Source organism: Chenopodium quinoa, unplaced genomic scaffold (assembly GCF_001683475.1).
Source record: "Chenopodium quinoa cultivar QQ74 unplaced genomic scaffold, ASM168347v1, whole genome shotgun sequence".
Classification (NCBI taxonomy): Eukaryota; Viridiplantae; Streptophyta; class Magnoliopsida; order Caryophyllales; family Amaranthaceae; genus Chenopodium; species Chenopodium quinoa.
This window is the reverse complement of record NW_018745448.1, coordinates 9,514,254-9,531,791: the sequence shown is the minus strand read 5'-3', so window position 1 is coordinate 9,531,791 and position 17,538 is coordinate 9,514,254. Positions and strand designations below refer to the sequence as shown.

General features: G+C 40.4%; 1 protein-coding gene across 1 annotated transcript; it reads left to right on the top strand.

Annotated features, from left to right (window-relative positions):
- The first annotated feature begins 4,841 nt into the window (after window positions 1–4,841).
- Window positions 4,842–10,728, top strand: LOC110713777. The gene is made up of 2 exons (XM_021892220.1): window positions 4,842–5,313; window positions 10,412–10,728. Exons 1-2 carry the CDS (start codon window positions 4,842–4,844, stop codon window positions 10,726–10,728), a joined length of 789 nt encoding a protein of 262 aa, XP_021747912.1.
- Window positions 10,729–17,538: the final 6,810 nt, after the last annotated feature.

Sequence of the window (17,538 nt, the reverse complement as noted above, 5' to 3'; positions counted from 1 at the left end):
GATTCCAATGGGCACTTCATGTATGCTTCTCTTTTCAAGAACTTCCCAAAAGACCGACCGAGGAGTATCACAGCAGGCGGATGAAGCCAATTTAGACAACGCATCCGCCTGATTGTTATCATACCTAGGCACTTAATTCAGACGGAATTCCTCAAGTGCCCTAGCCTCTTCTTTGACTGCCTGAAGGAATTTGATCATAGCTGGATGAGTTGCCTCATATTTTCCCTCATACTGGCTGGCGACCAACTGTGAATCAAAATATCGTCAATTTTAGTTGCCCCTGCTGCCTTACACATGCGGATTCCGGCTAGTAGGGCTTCATACTCCGCCTCGTTATTTGAGGCCTGAAACTTAAAGCTCAGTGCATATTCAAATCTGTCCCCCTTAGGAGATTCATATATAATTCCTGCTCCGCAACCATTCTTCGTTGAGCTTCCGTCTACATACACTTTCCAAACCTGGTCAATGTTACCCTGTTGCACCGGTCGGGTCATTTCAACAATGAAGTCGGCAAACGCCTGACCTTTCACTGCCTTTCTAGGTTCAAAAGTGATTTCAAGACTTTGCATTTCAATAGCCCATTTCAGCATTCTGCCGGATGATTCCAAGGTAGACATTGGCCGCTTGAGGGGCTGGTCGGTGTAAATTACCACCGGATGAGCCAGAAAATACGGCTTCAATTTCTTGAAGGCAATATACAAAGCAAGGACAAATTTTTCTACCATGAGGTACCGGAGCTCAGCATTTTTTAGAACATGGCAAAAAAAAATAAACCGGAAGCTGAACACCGTCTCTCTCAGCAAGGAGAACGGCACTAAGGGCATGATCTCAGACGGCTAGGTACATGTATAACACCTCTTTAGGCAGTGGACTAACAAGCCTTGGCAAAGAGTGCAAGTGTTCTTTCAGCCGTTGAAAGGCCGCCTCAGCATCATCCCCCATTCAAATCTGGTCTTCTTCCTGATTGCTTGGAAGTAGTAGAGGCACTTGTCACCTGACCGGCTGAGGAATCTCCCCAAGGCCGCGGAACCAGTTAGGCTCTGTGCTTCCTTGACAGTACGGGGTGACTTCATGTCAATTACCACTTGTATCTTCTCAGTGTTAGCCTCTATCCCCTTTTGATCAATCAGGAATCCGAGAAACTTCCCAGACTCAACACCAAAGACGCATTTCTTAGGATTTAACATAACCTTATGCCGCCTGAGTGTGGTGAAGGTTTCTTGGAGATCAGCAAGTTGATCCGCCTGCTGCTTGGATTTAACTATCATGTCATCAATGTATGCCTCTACATTCCTCCCAATTTGATTAATAAAGACCGTATTAATCATCCGTTGGATTGTAGCCGGCGCATTTTTCAAGCCAAACGACATCACAGTAAAACAGAATAACCCCTGATCAGTGACTTCTTGATCTTTCTTCCACAGGGGTATCTGATGGAAGCCGGAGTAGGCATCCATAAAACTCATCAAGGCATGCTCGGCTGTTGAATCGACTAGACTGTCGATCTTAGGAAGCGGATAACTGTCCTTGGGACATGCCTTGTTGAGATCTGTGTAATCAACACACATATGCCAGGTACCATTCGTCTTCTTTACAAGCACTACATTCGCCACCCAGTGCGGGAAATTACATGGCCGAATGAACCCAGCGTCTAACAACTTTTTAACTTCGGCAGCTGCCGCCTGACTTCTTTCCTCGCCATGATTTCTTTCTTTTGTTGGATGGGCTTCTTTTTAGGGTCCACAGCGAGTTTGTGGACGGCAAGATCCGGGCTGACGCCTGGCATCTCCTCTACTACAAAGGCAAAAATGTCTTTGAATTCTTTCAGCAGGATGTGCAAGTCTGCACCCAGCTTAGCAAAAGCAACTGTCCCAACCATCAAAGTACTTGACGACCAAGTGTCGCCCTTTTCCTTTCTTACCCAGCCGGATTGGTAAATCAACCCTTCCGACTGGGTAAACCATTCCACCCCCAAAACCAACTAAGGGGTGGGTAACCGGATGCATGCTGCTGTCATTGTATTTCAGCTTTTGCAGACACTGGAGGCTGATGATGTCTGATGAGCTGCCGGTGTCAATAAGGATCCGTCCAACCAGCTGGTTGGCAACCTTACATTCAATGACGACCGGGTCATCATGCGGACGGCAAACGCTGCCCCGTCCTTCGTAGTGATCAGGACGTCTGGGAAGGAGGAGCTTTCAGACGCCTGCTCATCATCATCTTTGTCCATCTTTCGAAGATAGCTCTTGGTGCCCCAGATGGTAGGGCCACCGCATGAGAACCCGCCTGCTATTGTGTAGACTGGATCCTTGTCAGTGTCCGAACTACTAGCAGGCTGGGGGGTCTTAGACGACTGCCTCAGATTCTTCTTATTAGTCCCTTTGGACTTAGAAATGTAGGACTTTAACATCCCCTTGTCAGCCAGACGGTCCAACGCCCGTTGAAGGCTGAAGTAGTCGTTGGTGTCATGGCCAACTTCCTCATGGTATTGGCAGAATTTGTTTTTGTTCCTTGATTGAATGGAACTTTTCATTGGATTTGGCTTCTCTAGGGACAACCGGTCCTTAATTTCCATGAGGATGGAGTTACAGTCCTTGTGAAACTCGTACTTAGGGACGTACGGTTTAAATTCTTTCTTCTTCTTCTGGGACGGCTGGTCAGAGTCACTAACCGCCCAAACTTCTTTTCTTTTCTTGCTCTCTTCTTTCATTTTGCCGGCTGAGCAGGCCGGCTATCTTTCTGTTTGTCAGACTTCATGGAGTCCGACTGATTATCAAGCGTGCAGAGGTCAGTTGCTTGAATATAGCTTTCCGCCTCCCTCAGGGCCGCCTGTAAAGTGAAAGCCCCTTTTCTGACTAGGTCGAACTTAAAAGTCGACCCGTCTCTCAGACCCTTGAAAAAGTCTGTGAAAGCTACCTCATCAGATAGTCCTTGAATCCGAATTCTAATCAGATTGAACCGCCTGGCATAGGAGCGCAGCCCTTCTCTCTTCCCCTGCTTGATGGTGCTCAAGTCCAGGCTTGTTTTCTTAGCAGGGATGTTCATTGAGAAGTTGGAAGCAAACAGGAAGGCAAGCTTCTTGAAATTATCAATGGACCCGGCTGACAAATTGTCAAACCATTGTTGGGCAATGCCCTTCAACGTAGCCGGGAAGCATCGACACCAAGTGGCATCATCCAACCCTTGTAAGTACATGAGGTTGGTGTAAGCCATGAGGTGATCTTCCGGGTTGGTGGTACCATCATAGTTACCAACCAATACATTCTTAACCTTGGCCGGCTGTGCCGCCTCGGTTATCTCCCGGGTGAACGCAGAAGGTTGTTCACTTAGGAGAAGCAGACGGAGCTACCAGTCCAGTGGTTGGACGTTGTTATATGCCGCCTGACCTCCAAAGAGAGCCAGCTGCATATAGTAAGGTGGGTACTGACCGTAGACCTGAGAAGGTACATGTGATGCAGTCCCGATCATCTGAGGGCCAGAGTGGACGGTATTACCGCCTGTCTGACTCTCATGCAAGGAAAGTGCATTCCATGCTGAAGTATTATTGAAGCTGTCTAGAAAATTTGACGTAGAAGCCGACTCAAACAACTGTTGATTTCTCTTCCGGTTGATGATCTCCCGGGCATCAAGAGTTGATTTTTTACTTCCCACTGGCTGCTACGTCCGTCGGGTATTGTTGGTATTCCTCTTAGAAAGAAGAATTTTGGACCAATCAAAAGTCCCGGCTGCCTTCTCCTTTGGATGAGGAGTGGGCTTCCGATCTGTGACTAACTTCCCCTTTTCCAAAGGAGTCTTCTTGACCGACTGACCCCTACTTGGGCCAGCCCGACTCTTAGTGATCAGTTCTTTAATTTTAACCTTGAAACTTGTCATGAATCTCATGAGTTCGTCTCGGGTGACAGGTGCTAATCCAGCTGCCGTATGGGTTTCCCCTTTCGGCTGCCCAGGGGGTCGATTTGTACCCGCCTGGGAGGCACCCCGCTCTAGAGTGTCAATGGGCCGGATGCGCTTGGTTATCAGAGAGCCATCATCAGCTGTATAGGTTTCGACCTGAGGATCTTCATCCTCCTGGTCTGTGAAAACTTCCTGGTCATCGCCCAAACGGTTAGGAGGTGGTACAGACTCTTGAACCATCTTCGAGGTACTATCCCCACAAACGGCGCCAAATGTTTTGGGTGTTTTTGTCCCTCGGGAGAGTTACGCCACGAAGTCTAATCCGGCTGAGTTGTACCTGCAAAACAACGGAGACTCCGGGTGGTTGGAGCTCCGCCTCCGACGATCAAGTTAGTAACTTGAAAGGGAATAAAGAGTACGGAAATTTAGGTGGGGATCTGCTTGGATTCCAAACTCAGGTCTTTCTCTGATGTGAGAGAAATGTAGGTGTAATAAATGATTGAATGTGTCCCCAAAATGGGGAAATATCTCCCTATTTATAAGGTCATTGGAGAACGTGCCCCTATCTTGGTTATTTGACCTAAATTTCAGTGGGTTGCACCGTTTTACGGCGCTTCTTGGGATTTGGGCCCTTGAAGGCCGCCATTTTAGAGATGTATCTAAGGGGGCCACGTGTCAAGAGGGTATTAAGCCACGTGGGCCATCCTGAACTCGACACGTGGCCTCCGCTAATTGGTCCACATATCTAGGGTATTTTTACCCTAAAAAAATCTCATAAAAGAGCTATACCTATCACTTGCTTAATGATTGCTACCATGGTGCCTAGTCTTTAAAAGCGTTTTGAAAACCAGGATGCCTACTCAATTATGGAAGAACTCAAAGCTTTGTTTAAGAAATAAGCTAGAGTAGAAAGGTATGAGCTCCATCGTGAGATTCTGGATTGTAGAATGGAGAAGGGAGCCATAGTTCATGATCATGTTTTCAAAATGATCGGCCTAATTCAATGTATGGAGAAACTGGGGCACCCATATAATGATGATTTGGCAACATACATCATTCTCCATTCACTACCAGAATGTTTCAACCAGTTTATCATGAATTTTAACATGACTGCTACTGCTAAGACTATGAATCAATTGCATGCAATGCTGGTTAGTGATGAGAAACAAATCCCTAAGGAACCTAAGAAGGAAGTTCTTATGATTCAAAAGGGAAAGGGGTTCAAGAAGAAGGGGCAAAAGGCTAGTGCTAAGAGCAAGGGCAAGCAAGTTTCCAAGGCTCCTGAGAAGCCTAAGACGTCTCCGAAGCCCAAGGCTGCAAGTGAAAGTGAATGCTTTTACTGCAAGAAGAAAGGGCATTGGAAGCGAAATTACCAGAAATACCACGAATTCCTCAAGAAGAATGGAGCATCAACCTCAGGTATTATGTTATAAACATTTTCACTTAGGTATGAGATACCAAGTTGCAGTGCTTAACGTAGTGATGTTGCGCAGGAACTGCAAATAAGTGAAACTAGCATGGAAATGGAGCTTGAAGGTGTACTAGAAGTTTTGAGTGTCCAGAAATAGCTTCATAGTTTTAAATTTTGATTAGTTTATCATGAGTTTAGAACAATTTCCAGTTTTGATGAGACAATATTTCAGTTTTCTTGTTTTGAATACTGAATTTGATTTTCTTGGTTTGGACAAGTGTTGATCCATGACCAAGGTAATATATTATTTTCATTTTTCTAGATATGAGTTAATTTTGTTTTATAACATTGATATAACAAGATCACAAAAGTAAAATTTAGATGATTCAAAATACACTTACTTATAACAAGTAAGGTTGGGTCACATTAACCATTTGCACATCCAAACTTATGGATGGACTCTTATTCTTATATGATTATGAATCACTTGAGAATTAGAAGTCATGATTGATAAGTTAGAATGACCAAGTTGCCTTTTAGTAGAAAGGGTTAAGGAAGCTAAAATGACCTTTTGGAACTTATACATATGATGTATGTGAACCAATAAGTTCAAAATTAGCAAAGAGATTTAACAATTTCATTGCTTTTACTAACGATTTAAGTAAATATATCGATAATTACTTAATGAAGTAAAGCTTGGAAACATTAAAATGTTCAAAATTCCAAAACTTAAATTTAAAATCAGTTTGAGATGAACAAATTATCACCACAATATGATTGTTATGATAAATATCTTACTCAAAAGGAATGATCATCTAAAGGGAATTGTTCAATTAATTCACAATCCAGAAACATTACAATTAAAGTGTATGTTTATGAAGAATGAATCAAACTTTGCTTGCCATTGTTCGATCCAAGATTTAATGATTTACAAATATCGTTTTGAGGATATACATTACAACAACAATTGCGAAAATACTAAACAGGAAACTTAACCAAAGTAGAAGAAAAGATGTCATAAGAGTTATGATTTGGAAATGTTCCAAAAGTTATTTTTCTAAACAGGATTAAGGGTTATGAAATCAATGTAAAATATTTACAAAGATGACATAATGCACCCTAACTCAGAAAAATAGTTCTTCATGGGTTTTCTCATGGAAATTAAGAGGTATTATTCCTACATTCGCGTAGAAACAAAGAAACAAAGTGTTTGTTGCTCGCGATAGTGTCTTTATAGAAAGAATGTCTTCCTACAAAGCCAATTGGGAGTAAAGTTAGATGTTGATGAGATTCGAGTTGAGCAACAAATTGATGTAGATAACACTACATCAGAGACGAAGGCATATGAAATCAGCTAATTTGATAAACCATGTGTCGAAGCAAGCTAATCCCACTAGCGAGGCTTCTATCGTCCTACTAGAGTGAAAGGCTACAAAGAGTTGAAGAGAATAACTCTATTGTCGCTCATACCTATCGTAGGATACTTGGGATCAAAACAAACAGTTTGTTGAAATTCTGAGAAAAGGTGGATTCTAAAATTTTCTTATTAGAACGGTTAGAATCCATGGCCTACAAGAAAGCTTTGGATAAATGCCAACTTAGGAAATGGCTGAAGTAGTCGTTGGTGTCATGGCCAACTTCCTCATGGTATTGGAAGAATTTGTTTTTGTTCCTCGATTGAATGGAACTTTTCATTGGATTCGGCTTCTCTAGGGACAGTCATTCCTTAATTTCCATGAGGATGGAGTTACAGTCCTTGTTAAACTCGTACTTAAGGACGTACGGTTTAAATCCTTTCTTCTTCTTCTGGACGGCTGGTCAGAGTCACTAACCGCCCAAACTTCTTTTCTTTTCTTGCTCTCTTCTTTCTTTTTGGCCAGCTGAGCAGGCCGGCTGTCTTTCTGTTTATCAGACTTCTAGGAGTCCGACTGATTACCAGGCGTGCAGAGGTCGGTTGCTTGAATATAGCTTTCCGCCTCCCTCAAGGCCGCCTGTAAAGTGAAAGCCCCTTTTCTGACTAGGTCGAACTTAAAAGTCGACCCGTCTCTCCGACCCTTGAAAAGGTCTGTGAAAGCTACCTCATCAGACAGTCCTTGAATCTGAACTCTAATCAGATTGAACCGCCTGACATAGAAGCGCAGCCCATCTCTCTCCCCCTGCTTGATGGTGCTCAAGTCCAGGCTTGTTTTCTTAGCAGCGATGTTCATTGAGAAGTTGGAAGGAAACAGGATGACAAGCTTCTTGAAACTATCAATGGACCCGGCTGGCAAATTGCCTAACCATTGTTGGGTAATGCCCTTCAACATAGCCGGGAAGCATCGACACCAAGTTGCATCATCCAACCCTTGTAAGTACATGAGGTTGGTGTAAGCCATGAGGTGATGTTTCGGGTTGGTGGTACCATCATAGGTACCAACCAATACATTCTTAACCTTGGCCAGCTGTGCCGCCTCGGTTATCTCCCGGGTGAACGCAGAAGGTTGTTCACCAAGGCGAAGCAGACGGAGCTACCAGTCTAGTGGTTGGACATTGTGATATGCCGCCTGACCTCCGAATAGAGCCGGCTACATATAGTAAGGTGGGTACTGACCGTAGACCTGAGAAGGTGCATATGATGCAATCCCGATCATCCGAGGGCCAGAGTGGACGGTATTACCGCCTGTCTGACTCTCATGCAAGGAAAGTGCATTCCCTGCTGAAGTATTGTTGAAGCTGCCTGGAAAATTTGACATAGAAGCCGACTCAGACAACTGTTGATTTCTCTTCCGGTTGATGATCTCCCGGGCATCAAGAGTTGATTTTTTACTTCCCACCAGCTGCTGGGTCCGGCGGGTATTGTTGGTATTCCTCTTAGGAAGAAGAATTTTAGACCAATCAATGGTCCCGGCTGCCGATCTCTGACTGACTTCCCCTTTTCCAGAGGAGTCTTCTTGACCGACTGGCCCCTACTTGGGCCAGCCCGGCTCTTAGTGATCAGTTCTTTAATTTCACCCTTGAAACTTGTCATGAATCTCATGAGTTCGTCTCGGGTGATAGGTGCTGATCCAGCTGCCGTATGGGTTTCCCCTTCCGGCTGCCCAGGGGGTCGATTTGTACCCGCCTGGGAGGCACCCCGCTCCAGAGTGTCTCTGGGTCGGATACCCTTGGTTATCAGAGAGACATCATCGGCTGTATAGGTTTCGACCTGAGGATCTTCATCCTCCAGGTTGTGAAAACTTCCGGGTCATCGCCCAGACGGTTAGGAGGTGGTACAGACTCTTGAACCATCTTCGAGGTACTATCCCCAAAGACAGCGCCAAATGTTTTGGGTGTTTTTGTCCCTCGGGAGAGTTACGTCACGAAGTCTGATCCGGCTCAGTTGTACCTGCAAAACAACGGAGACTCCGGGTGGTAGGAGCTCTGCCTCCGACGATCTAGTTATTAACTTGAAAGGGAATAAAGAGTATGGAAATTTAGTTGGGGATCTGCTTGGATTCCAAGCACAGGTCTTTCTCTGATGTGAGAAAAATGTAGGTGTAATAAATGATTGAATGTGTCCCCAAAAATTAGGGCTGGCAAAAACTGACTCGACCCGAAAACCCGACACGAACCCGACCCGAAAATAGCCGAAAAATTAAATGGGTCGACACGAACCCGACCTAATAATTAAATGGTTTAGGTTAAGGTTGAAATTTTCAACCCGAAAATGACCCACTTCACCCGAAATGAGTTAAATAGCCAAAAAAAAAAATTGCTGAAGTAATCAGTAAACTAGCCCAAGCCCATATTTAAGTTCTATTAAAAACTAAAACCCTAAATCCTCTCACACTCTCAATCTTCTCCCAGCAGCCGTAAGAAGCCCTTTCTCTCTCCTATTTCAAGTTTCCTCTCAATTTTCTCTCTCTTCAATTGTGGAGATCCATAATTCCATATTGCAATTCAAGAGTAAGGCAACTACTTCCCAGACCTCCCACACATTAAATTATAGAAGAATGAGAGGTGGCGGCAGCGACGACACTACTGACGATATTACAAGCTAGTAAATGTGATGAATATGATGATGTTTGTTTTTTTTCATGTTTTTGTTATTGACCTTATAATTTATTAACTTTAATTTTTACTCTTATTACTCGCTCGTTCATTAAGCACACTTCTTTTAGTTAGTTTTGGTTTCAATAAACTATGTTTTTTATGGAGTATTTTGGTTTCAACTAAATCAATGTGTCTATGAACTTGAGTGTTCGTTTGATAATATCAAGGGGTTTGATAATAAAAGTTATTAGAAAAATAAATCAGGCTAGTTTCAGGTTGAATAATCTGATTAAAAGTTTAAAACCTTAAAAAAATATCAGGTCAAATAAGGTCAATTTCGGGTTGACCCAAACCCGAAAATATCAGGTTTAGGTTGGGGTTTTCAACCCAAAAAGTTAAATGGATCAGGTTAGGGTTGGGAGGTAGCTGACCCGAAATCAACTGACCCGAACACGAACCCGACCCGACCTGATCCATTTGCCAACCCTACTTAAAATGGGGAAATATCTATCTATTTATAGGGTCATTGGAGAACATGCCCCTGTCTAGGTCATTTGACCTAAATTTCAGTGGGCTGCGCCGTTTTACAGCGCTTCTTGGGATTTAGGCCCTTGAAGGCCGCCATTTCAGAGATGTATCTAAGGGGGCCACGTGTCAAGAGGATATTAAGCCACGGGGGCCATCCTGAACTCGACACGTGGCCTCCTCTCATTGGTCCACGTATCTAGGGTATTTTTACCCTAAACAAAGCTCATGAAAGAGTTGTACCTATCACTTGCTTAATGATTGCTACCATGGAGCCTAGTCTTCAAAAGCGTTTTGAGGATCAGGATGCCTACTCAATCATGCAAGAAATCAAAGCTTTGTTTAAGAAACAAGCTAGAGTAGAAAGGTATGAGCTCTATCGTGAGATTCTTGATTGTAGAATGGAGAAGTGAGCCACAGTTCATGATCATATTTTCAAAATGATCGGCCTAATTCAAAGTATGGAGAAACTGGGGCACCCATATAATGATGATTTGGCAACAAACATCATTCTCCATTCACTACCAGAAAGTTTCAACCAGTTTATCATGAATTTTAACATGACTACAGCTGCAAAGACTATGAATCAATTGCATGCAATGCTGGTTAGTGCTGAGAAACAAATCCCTAAGGAACCTAAGAAGGAAGTTCTTATGATTCAAAAGGGAAAGGGGTTCAAGAAGAAGGGTCAAAAGGCTAGTGCTAAGAGAAAGGGCAAGCAAGTTGCCAAGGCTGCTGAAAAGCCTAAGATGACTCCAAAGCCCAAGGATGCAAGTGAAAGTGAATGCTTTTACTGCAAGAAGAACGGGCATTGGAAGAGAAATTTCAAGAAATACCACAACTTCCTCAAGAAGAATGGAGCATCAAACTCAGGTATTATGTTATAAACATTTTCACTTAGGTATGAGATACCAAGTTGCAGCGCTTAACATAGTGATGTTGCGCAGGAACTGCAAACAAGTGAAACTAGCATGGAAATGGAGCTTGAAGGTGCACTAGAAGTTTTGAGTGACCAGAAATAGATTCATAGTTTAACATTTTGATTAGTTTATCATGAGTTTAGAACAATTTCCAGTTTTGATGAGACAATATTTCGGTTTTCTTGTTTTGAATACTGAATTTGGTTTACTTGGTTTGGACAAGTGTTGATCCATGACCAACGTAATAAATTGTTTTCATTTTGCAAGATATGAGTTAATTTTGTTTTATAACATTGATATAAGTAGATCACAAAAGTAAAATTTAGATGATTCAAAATACACTTACTTATAACAAGTAAGGTTGGGTCACATTAACCATTTGCACATCCAAAGTTATGGATGGACTCTTATTCTTATATGATTATGAATCACTTGAGAATTAGAAGTCATGATTGATAAGTTAGAATGACCATGTTGCCTTTTAGTATAAAGGGTAAAGGAAGCTAAAATGACCTTTTGGAACTTATACATATGATGTATGTGAACCAATAAGTTCAAAATTAGCAAAGAGATTTAACAATTTCATTGCTTTTACTAACGATTTAAGTAAATATATCGATAATTACTTAATGAAGTAAAGCTTGGAAACATTGAAATGTTCAAAATTCTAAAAATGAAATGTAAAATCAATTTGAGATGAACAAATTATCACCACAATATGATTGTTATGATAAATATCTTACTCAAAAGGAATGATCATCTAAAGGGAATTGTTGAATTAATTCACAATCTAGAAACATTACAATTAAAGTGTATGTTTATGAAGAATGAATCAAACTTTGCTTGCCATTGTTCGATCCAAGATTTAATGATATACAAATATCGTTTTGAGGATATACATTACAACAACAATTGCGAAAATACTAAACAGGAAACTTAACCAAAGTAGAAGAAAAGATGTAATAAGAGTTATGATTTGGAAATGTTCCAAAAGTTATTTTTCTAAACAGGATTAAGGGTTACGAAATCAATGTAAAATGTTTCGAAAGATGACATAATGCACCCTAAATCAGAAAAAATAGTTTTTCATGGGTTTTCTCATGGAAACTAAAAGGTATTATTCCTACAATCGCGTAGAAACAAAGTGTTTGTTGCTCGCGATAGTGTCTTTATAGAAAGAATGTCTTCCTACAAAGCCAAGTGGGAGTAAAGTTAGATCTTGGTGAGATTCGAGATGAGCAACAAATGGATGTGGATAACACTACATCAGAGATGAAGGCATATGAAATCAGCTAATTTGATAAACCATGTGTCGAAGCAAGCTATTTCCACTAGCGAGGCTTCTATCGTCCTACTAGAGTGAAAGGCTTCAAAGAGTTGAAGAGAATAATTCTATTGTCGCTCATACCTATCATAGGCTACTTGGGATCAAAACAAATAGTTTGTTGAAATTCTGAGAAAAGGTGGATTCTAAAATTTTCTTATTAGAACGGTTAGAATCCATGGCCTACAAGCAAGCTTTGGATAAATGCCAACTTAGGAAATGGCTTAAAGCCATGAAATCCAATATGGACTCCATGTTCATAAAAATGTGTTAGCCCATAATAGTCTTACAAATAGGGTCAAACCTATTAGTTGGGTAAGCCTATTTGGATTATTCTAGTTATGGATATCAAAATCACTTTCATGAAATGTTCTTGATGGTGAGAATGTCAATAGTCTTACAAATAGGGTCAAACCTATTAGTTGGGTAAGCCTATTCGGATTATTCTAGTTATAGATATCAAAATCACTTTCATGAAATGTTCTTGATGGTGAGAATGTATATGATACATCCTAAGAGTTTTGAAATCTAGAAATTCCTAGAAAGTTTTGCAAACTTTTGAAATTCATTTATGGATTGAAGTAAGCATCAGGGAGTTGGAACATTCGTTTTGATTAGGCAATCAAACAGTTTGATTTCCTTAGTAGAACAAAAGAATTCTTGCAGAGCCAAGAAGTTTAGTGGGAGCAATTGGTCTTCTTAGTCTACTATGTAATCGACATACAGTTCATATGAAATGATATATCAATGCTTGAATAAGTCAAGAAGTGGTTAGAAAGATTGTTTCAATATGATAGACTTAGGAGATGTTGAGTACATATTGGGAATTAAGATCCATGAAGTGAATCTTGAAGAATAATTAGAATGAATTGAGAGACTTATGTTGATAAGGATCTTGACAAGTTCATGAAGCAAGACTCTAAGAGAGGATATCTTCCCATGTTTCATGGTATTACACTCAGTAAAACTCAGTGCCATGAAATGTACAAAGCAAGATGTTGCATATGACTTGTGCATGTGTAGCAGGGTTCAAGCAAATTCAGAAAAAGCATACGGAGAATTACCATGAACAAATCCTAGAGTACTTGAGAAGCAATAAAAGGAATATTTCTAGCTATTATGTTAAATGGTAATTTAAGCAGGTTGTCAAAAGGTTACACGAATGCAAGAATAAAAGGACAGTGAGCTTGAATAGTTCAAAGCAGAGCATTGTTGCATACTCAATGTCAGAATATGTGTATTAAACTATAGTAAGATAGTTAGAGAGAAATTTCGGATTAAAATATCATGTGACTAACAGGTTACCTTTGCCCAAGAACAAAGGAGCCAGAGTCACATCACAAATCCAAACAAAAGGATATGAGATATCACCTCAATTATGAGATCATTGACCAGCGGAAGGTCGTGTTCAGCAAAGTTTTATTATGAGTGAGAAATCACTAAACCCCTTCCATGGACTAAGATATGAGAGTCATATTAAAGTCTTAGGATTGAATCAATTTATGTAATTTAAGTTGTATATGTTTTGAATAAAACATATTACATGAGAAATGCATCAATTTGCAAAATTATGTTTAAAATAGAAATTATTATTTCTCTTATTTAATTATGGTTTTGAAAATTAAATAAAATGTCCAAAATAATTATGAATTGATGGGCTTATCAGGTAAATGACCTGGTGAATTGAAACCCCACAGGTGAACAAAATTCATATATTATTTAAAGTTCCTAGTTCGAGATCATTAAAGTGGACATAAATGATTTCAATAAATGAACTAGCATGTAAGATTGATTGGATAGCGCAGTTTCATGGGCTATAGGGGCATAGTGATGCTCGGTCAATCACTTGGATATGCATGAATGATGCATGATCGAACTATTAACCTACTTTGAAGTTCAAATATAGAGCTTCTGTATATATTAGTGGATTCCTTTTACATGAGTGGAACATTTATTTCATTCAATGGATATTGTGACTGTGGTACACTCAAACGTCTAGCCGTAACTCGAGATTATAAAGGGTGTTTCCCGGTTATTTCAGAAGTTGAGTGAGAGTCATGTTACCACAAGATTGGATAGAGTCTACCTATTAAATTAGGAAATGTGTCATGGTCGCTTGAAGAGGGTGAATTCAGAAAATACGTGGCCGCGTTCAAATGCATTACACAGTAATCATTTGGTTTTGTAATTCTAACTCAGATTTCAAGAAACGAATTGTAGATTAATATGATCTCGACATGTGATGCAATCATATTATCAAATCGACACATATATTGACTTAAGGAATTTGAATATTGCACCCTTGTCTCAGACAAGTGGGAGATTGAATGAGTTATGTCTTCGTCGTGTGCAATTACTAGATATATAATTGGATCAAATTATGGAGATAATTAAGTTCATACATTTGGGTCGTCGTTTTGCTATAGCTAGAGGTACTAAAGATCTTTGGACTAGTAAAATAGCCCAAAACCCAATTGGACGGATCCTATAAGGTAACACAAAGGGGCTAGATCGAGCATTAGAGGACGAGGCCTATCATGGGCCTCATCACTCTAGGTGGCCGGCCATATGGGGATTAAGAAGTGGTTTTGGGCTTCGTGCCCTAAACTAATTATAATGAGATTATAAATAGACTAGGTGCCTAGGTTTGCAAGTAAGGAAGCAATTAACTGATCAGTGTGATCAAACCCTAATTAGCAAACACGAAACCCAACCCCTCTCATAGTCCTATCTCTCACGGCTCTCTCCTCCTAGGCGCCGATGGTGTCTCGTGGTGGTGGTGGTTCGTGCGGTGGTCGGTTGTCCATAAAGGTGGTGATCGCGGTTTTCCTCAATCACTCGACCAATCTAGTATTGGTGGACGGATCGTTCAAATCTCGTGGACTAAGTAGAGGAGCAACGCTTGGGGCTTTATTCTCTCCCTGATTTGCCTGTCGAATAGCTTCGTGGAATTCACGCGTTAAAGGTATGATTATGTGTCTTGTGTGTTATGCATGTGATCCTGGATTGGTACTAGATTGAATATGATTCATGTTATTTCCGTTGCGTAGTACCTATAAACTCCTATAGGATGAAGGTACAAATCCAACCTAAAAGAGATTGAACCTACCCTAATAATAGGCCTCTACTTTATTCAAATCGTATTCATGTGCGCTTTTTGACTAACATGCAATCAATAGGATTAACCCTAAAACTGTTTATTTATGTTGGTTGAATATTAATGCACAAATAAATCTATTATTGGAGATCACTTGAATTATAATCATATTAACCCTAAACAAGATTATTCTTTATCTTATTAAGCATGATTACAAGTACAAATTCCCTTTAAACATGAATTATAATCATATTAACCCTAAACAAGATTATTCTTTATCTTATTATGCGGAATTTTGTTTGTAAGAGGCTAGTTTAGAAAAGAGAGAGAGAAAGTAATCAAGAGAATCTTAATGAGAGTTTATGAAAATAGAGAGATGATGATTGTAGGTGAATGTTGATGAAAATTGGTGATAATTAATGAATCAAAACGGAGTTTTTACGACGTTATTTATAAAGAAAATCAGCCAAAAAGATAAAATATCAAAACAGAGTTCTGGCGTAGATAAAACTGAATTAGCGCCAATGCTGGCTATTGGCGCTAGACGCCAACATTAGCGTCAGGCGCCAATGCTAGCGCCAGGCGCTACAGCTGGCGTTTGGCGCTAATCTGGAAATTCACGCGTTTTCTTAAAATCAGATAAAATTACCGTACAGGAGGATAAATTCGTATTTTTCCTCAAAAATGCTCTTTGATTTTAATTAAAAATCTGAAAAGTCAACAAAAGTCAATTTATCAATGCTAATTGAATTAGGAATGAAAAGAACCTTCTAGAAGAATCTAGAAAACTAAAACCATTCCTAATTAGGAATGATAAATCTATATTAAGCCCTCCCCTAGATCATTGGGCCGCATATAAGGCTCAAACCGGGCCCAGTTCAGTAAATTGGCCATAACTTCCTCAATATTCATCGGAATTGGGCTTATAATATATTGTTGGAAAGCTCTTGTCAAGCCCTATCCAACTACACTACTATTGGACCTATATCATGGACCAACCAAAATAGATTGACTTTTTTCTTAAAATAAGTTTTCAAAAACAAAGAGAAGAGAAAATAAATTAAAACTATCCGCAACACTAGACTTTCCACACTTTCACTTCATTCGATTATGATTCGACGTGAAAGGTACTTATCACTGGGTTTGGTTTTGGGGAGACACAAATGGGTGTCTACAGAAGCCCCCACTTTGATTGAGTTTGGAGAAACGCAAGTTTCAAAAACAAAAGTCAAAGTATCGATAGGGACGGAGAATGATTCAGATCATTCTGCGATCCTAAATTATTCTTGTAACGCCGATACCTGCAAACTAGCGTTAGTTAAACAGATAAAAGAGTTAAGAAACGCGTATCTTGCACCGTCGAGCACACGTCTCTGAAAGTAACCGATTCGTTGCCGCATCCTTGTTTTGATGACCTCCTGCCAAGAGAATTTCATCCCGCTTGAAAACCGCCACACTTGTAACTGCTTCCGATATCCGCCTTGATAATACTCCACGTCCAAGGGAATACTATCGAAGATAACTTCGCTTGAGATCACCTTCAGTTGTTTGTGACAACTTTCCACAATCTATGGAACGCCATCTTACTGTTTCGATGTTCACTCGTCTCCGAACAAAGAGCTTCCTTTTTTTTGATATGTTCACGCGCCTCTGAACAATAGAGCTTCTTTATTATATTCTTTTGTAAATATGAACTTCTGAATGATGTGTCCACGCGTCTCTGAACAAAAAGCTTGATAATAGGATTCCCACGCGTCTCTGAATAATAGAGTTGAAGAAATGTCCACGCGTCTCTGAACAAAAGAGCTTTGATGATATGCCCACGCGTCTCTGGAGCAAAGAGCTTTGATGATATGTCCACGCGTCTCTAAACAAAAGAGCTTGATAATATGTCTAAGTGTCTCTGAACAAAAGAGCTTAAAAGAAATGTCCACGCGCCTCTGAACAAAAGAGCTTGATTAATATGCCCACGCGTCTGTAAAGAAAAGAGCTTTGATGATATGTCCACGCGTCTCTGAACAAAGGAGCTTGAAAAAAAAATTTGAATGTTTGTTGCGATAATATTGCGAAGAAAAATTTCCGAAGACCAACGCTTGCCAATATCTAAAGCTTGCTTGAACTTTGCTTCCGCTAAAACCAGTATGTCGGTGTCTCCGTGATGAGCCAATTCTTAGGCGCTTTAAGCTAAGTGAGACGATCTTTCGTCAGGTCGATCACTTATTGTGATTGTAATCAAACTGACTGCTTAATCATGTCAAATTACTCATAGAGGCGAACTGGCTTACCAAGGAACCCGAAATTGCTGTACGAGGTCAAAATCACCTTTCTGAGAGGCTTCGACCTCTGTCGCAGCTTA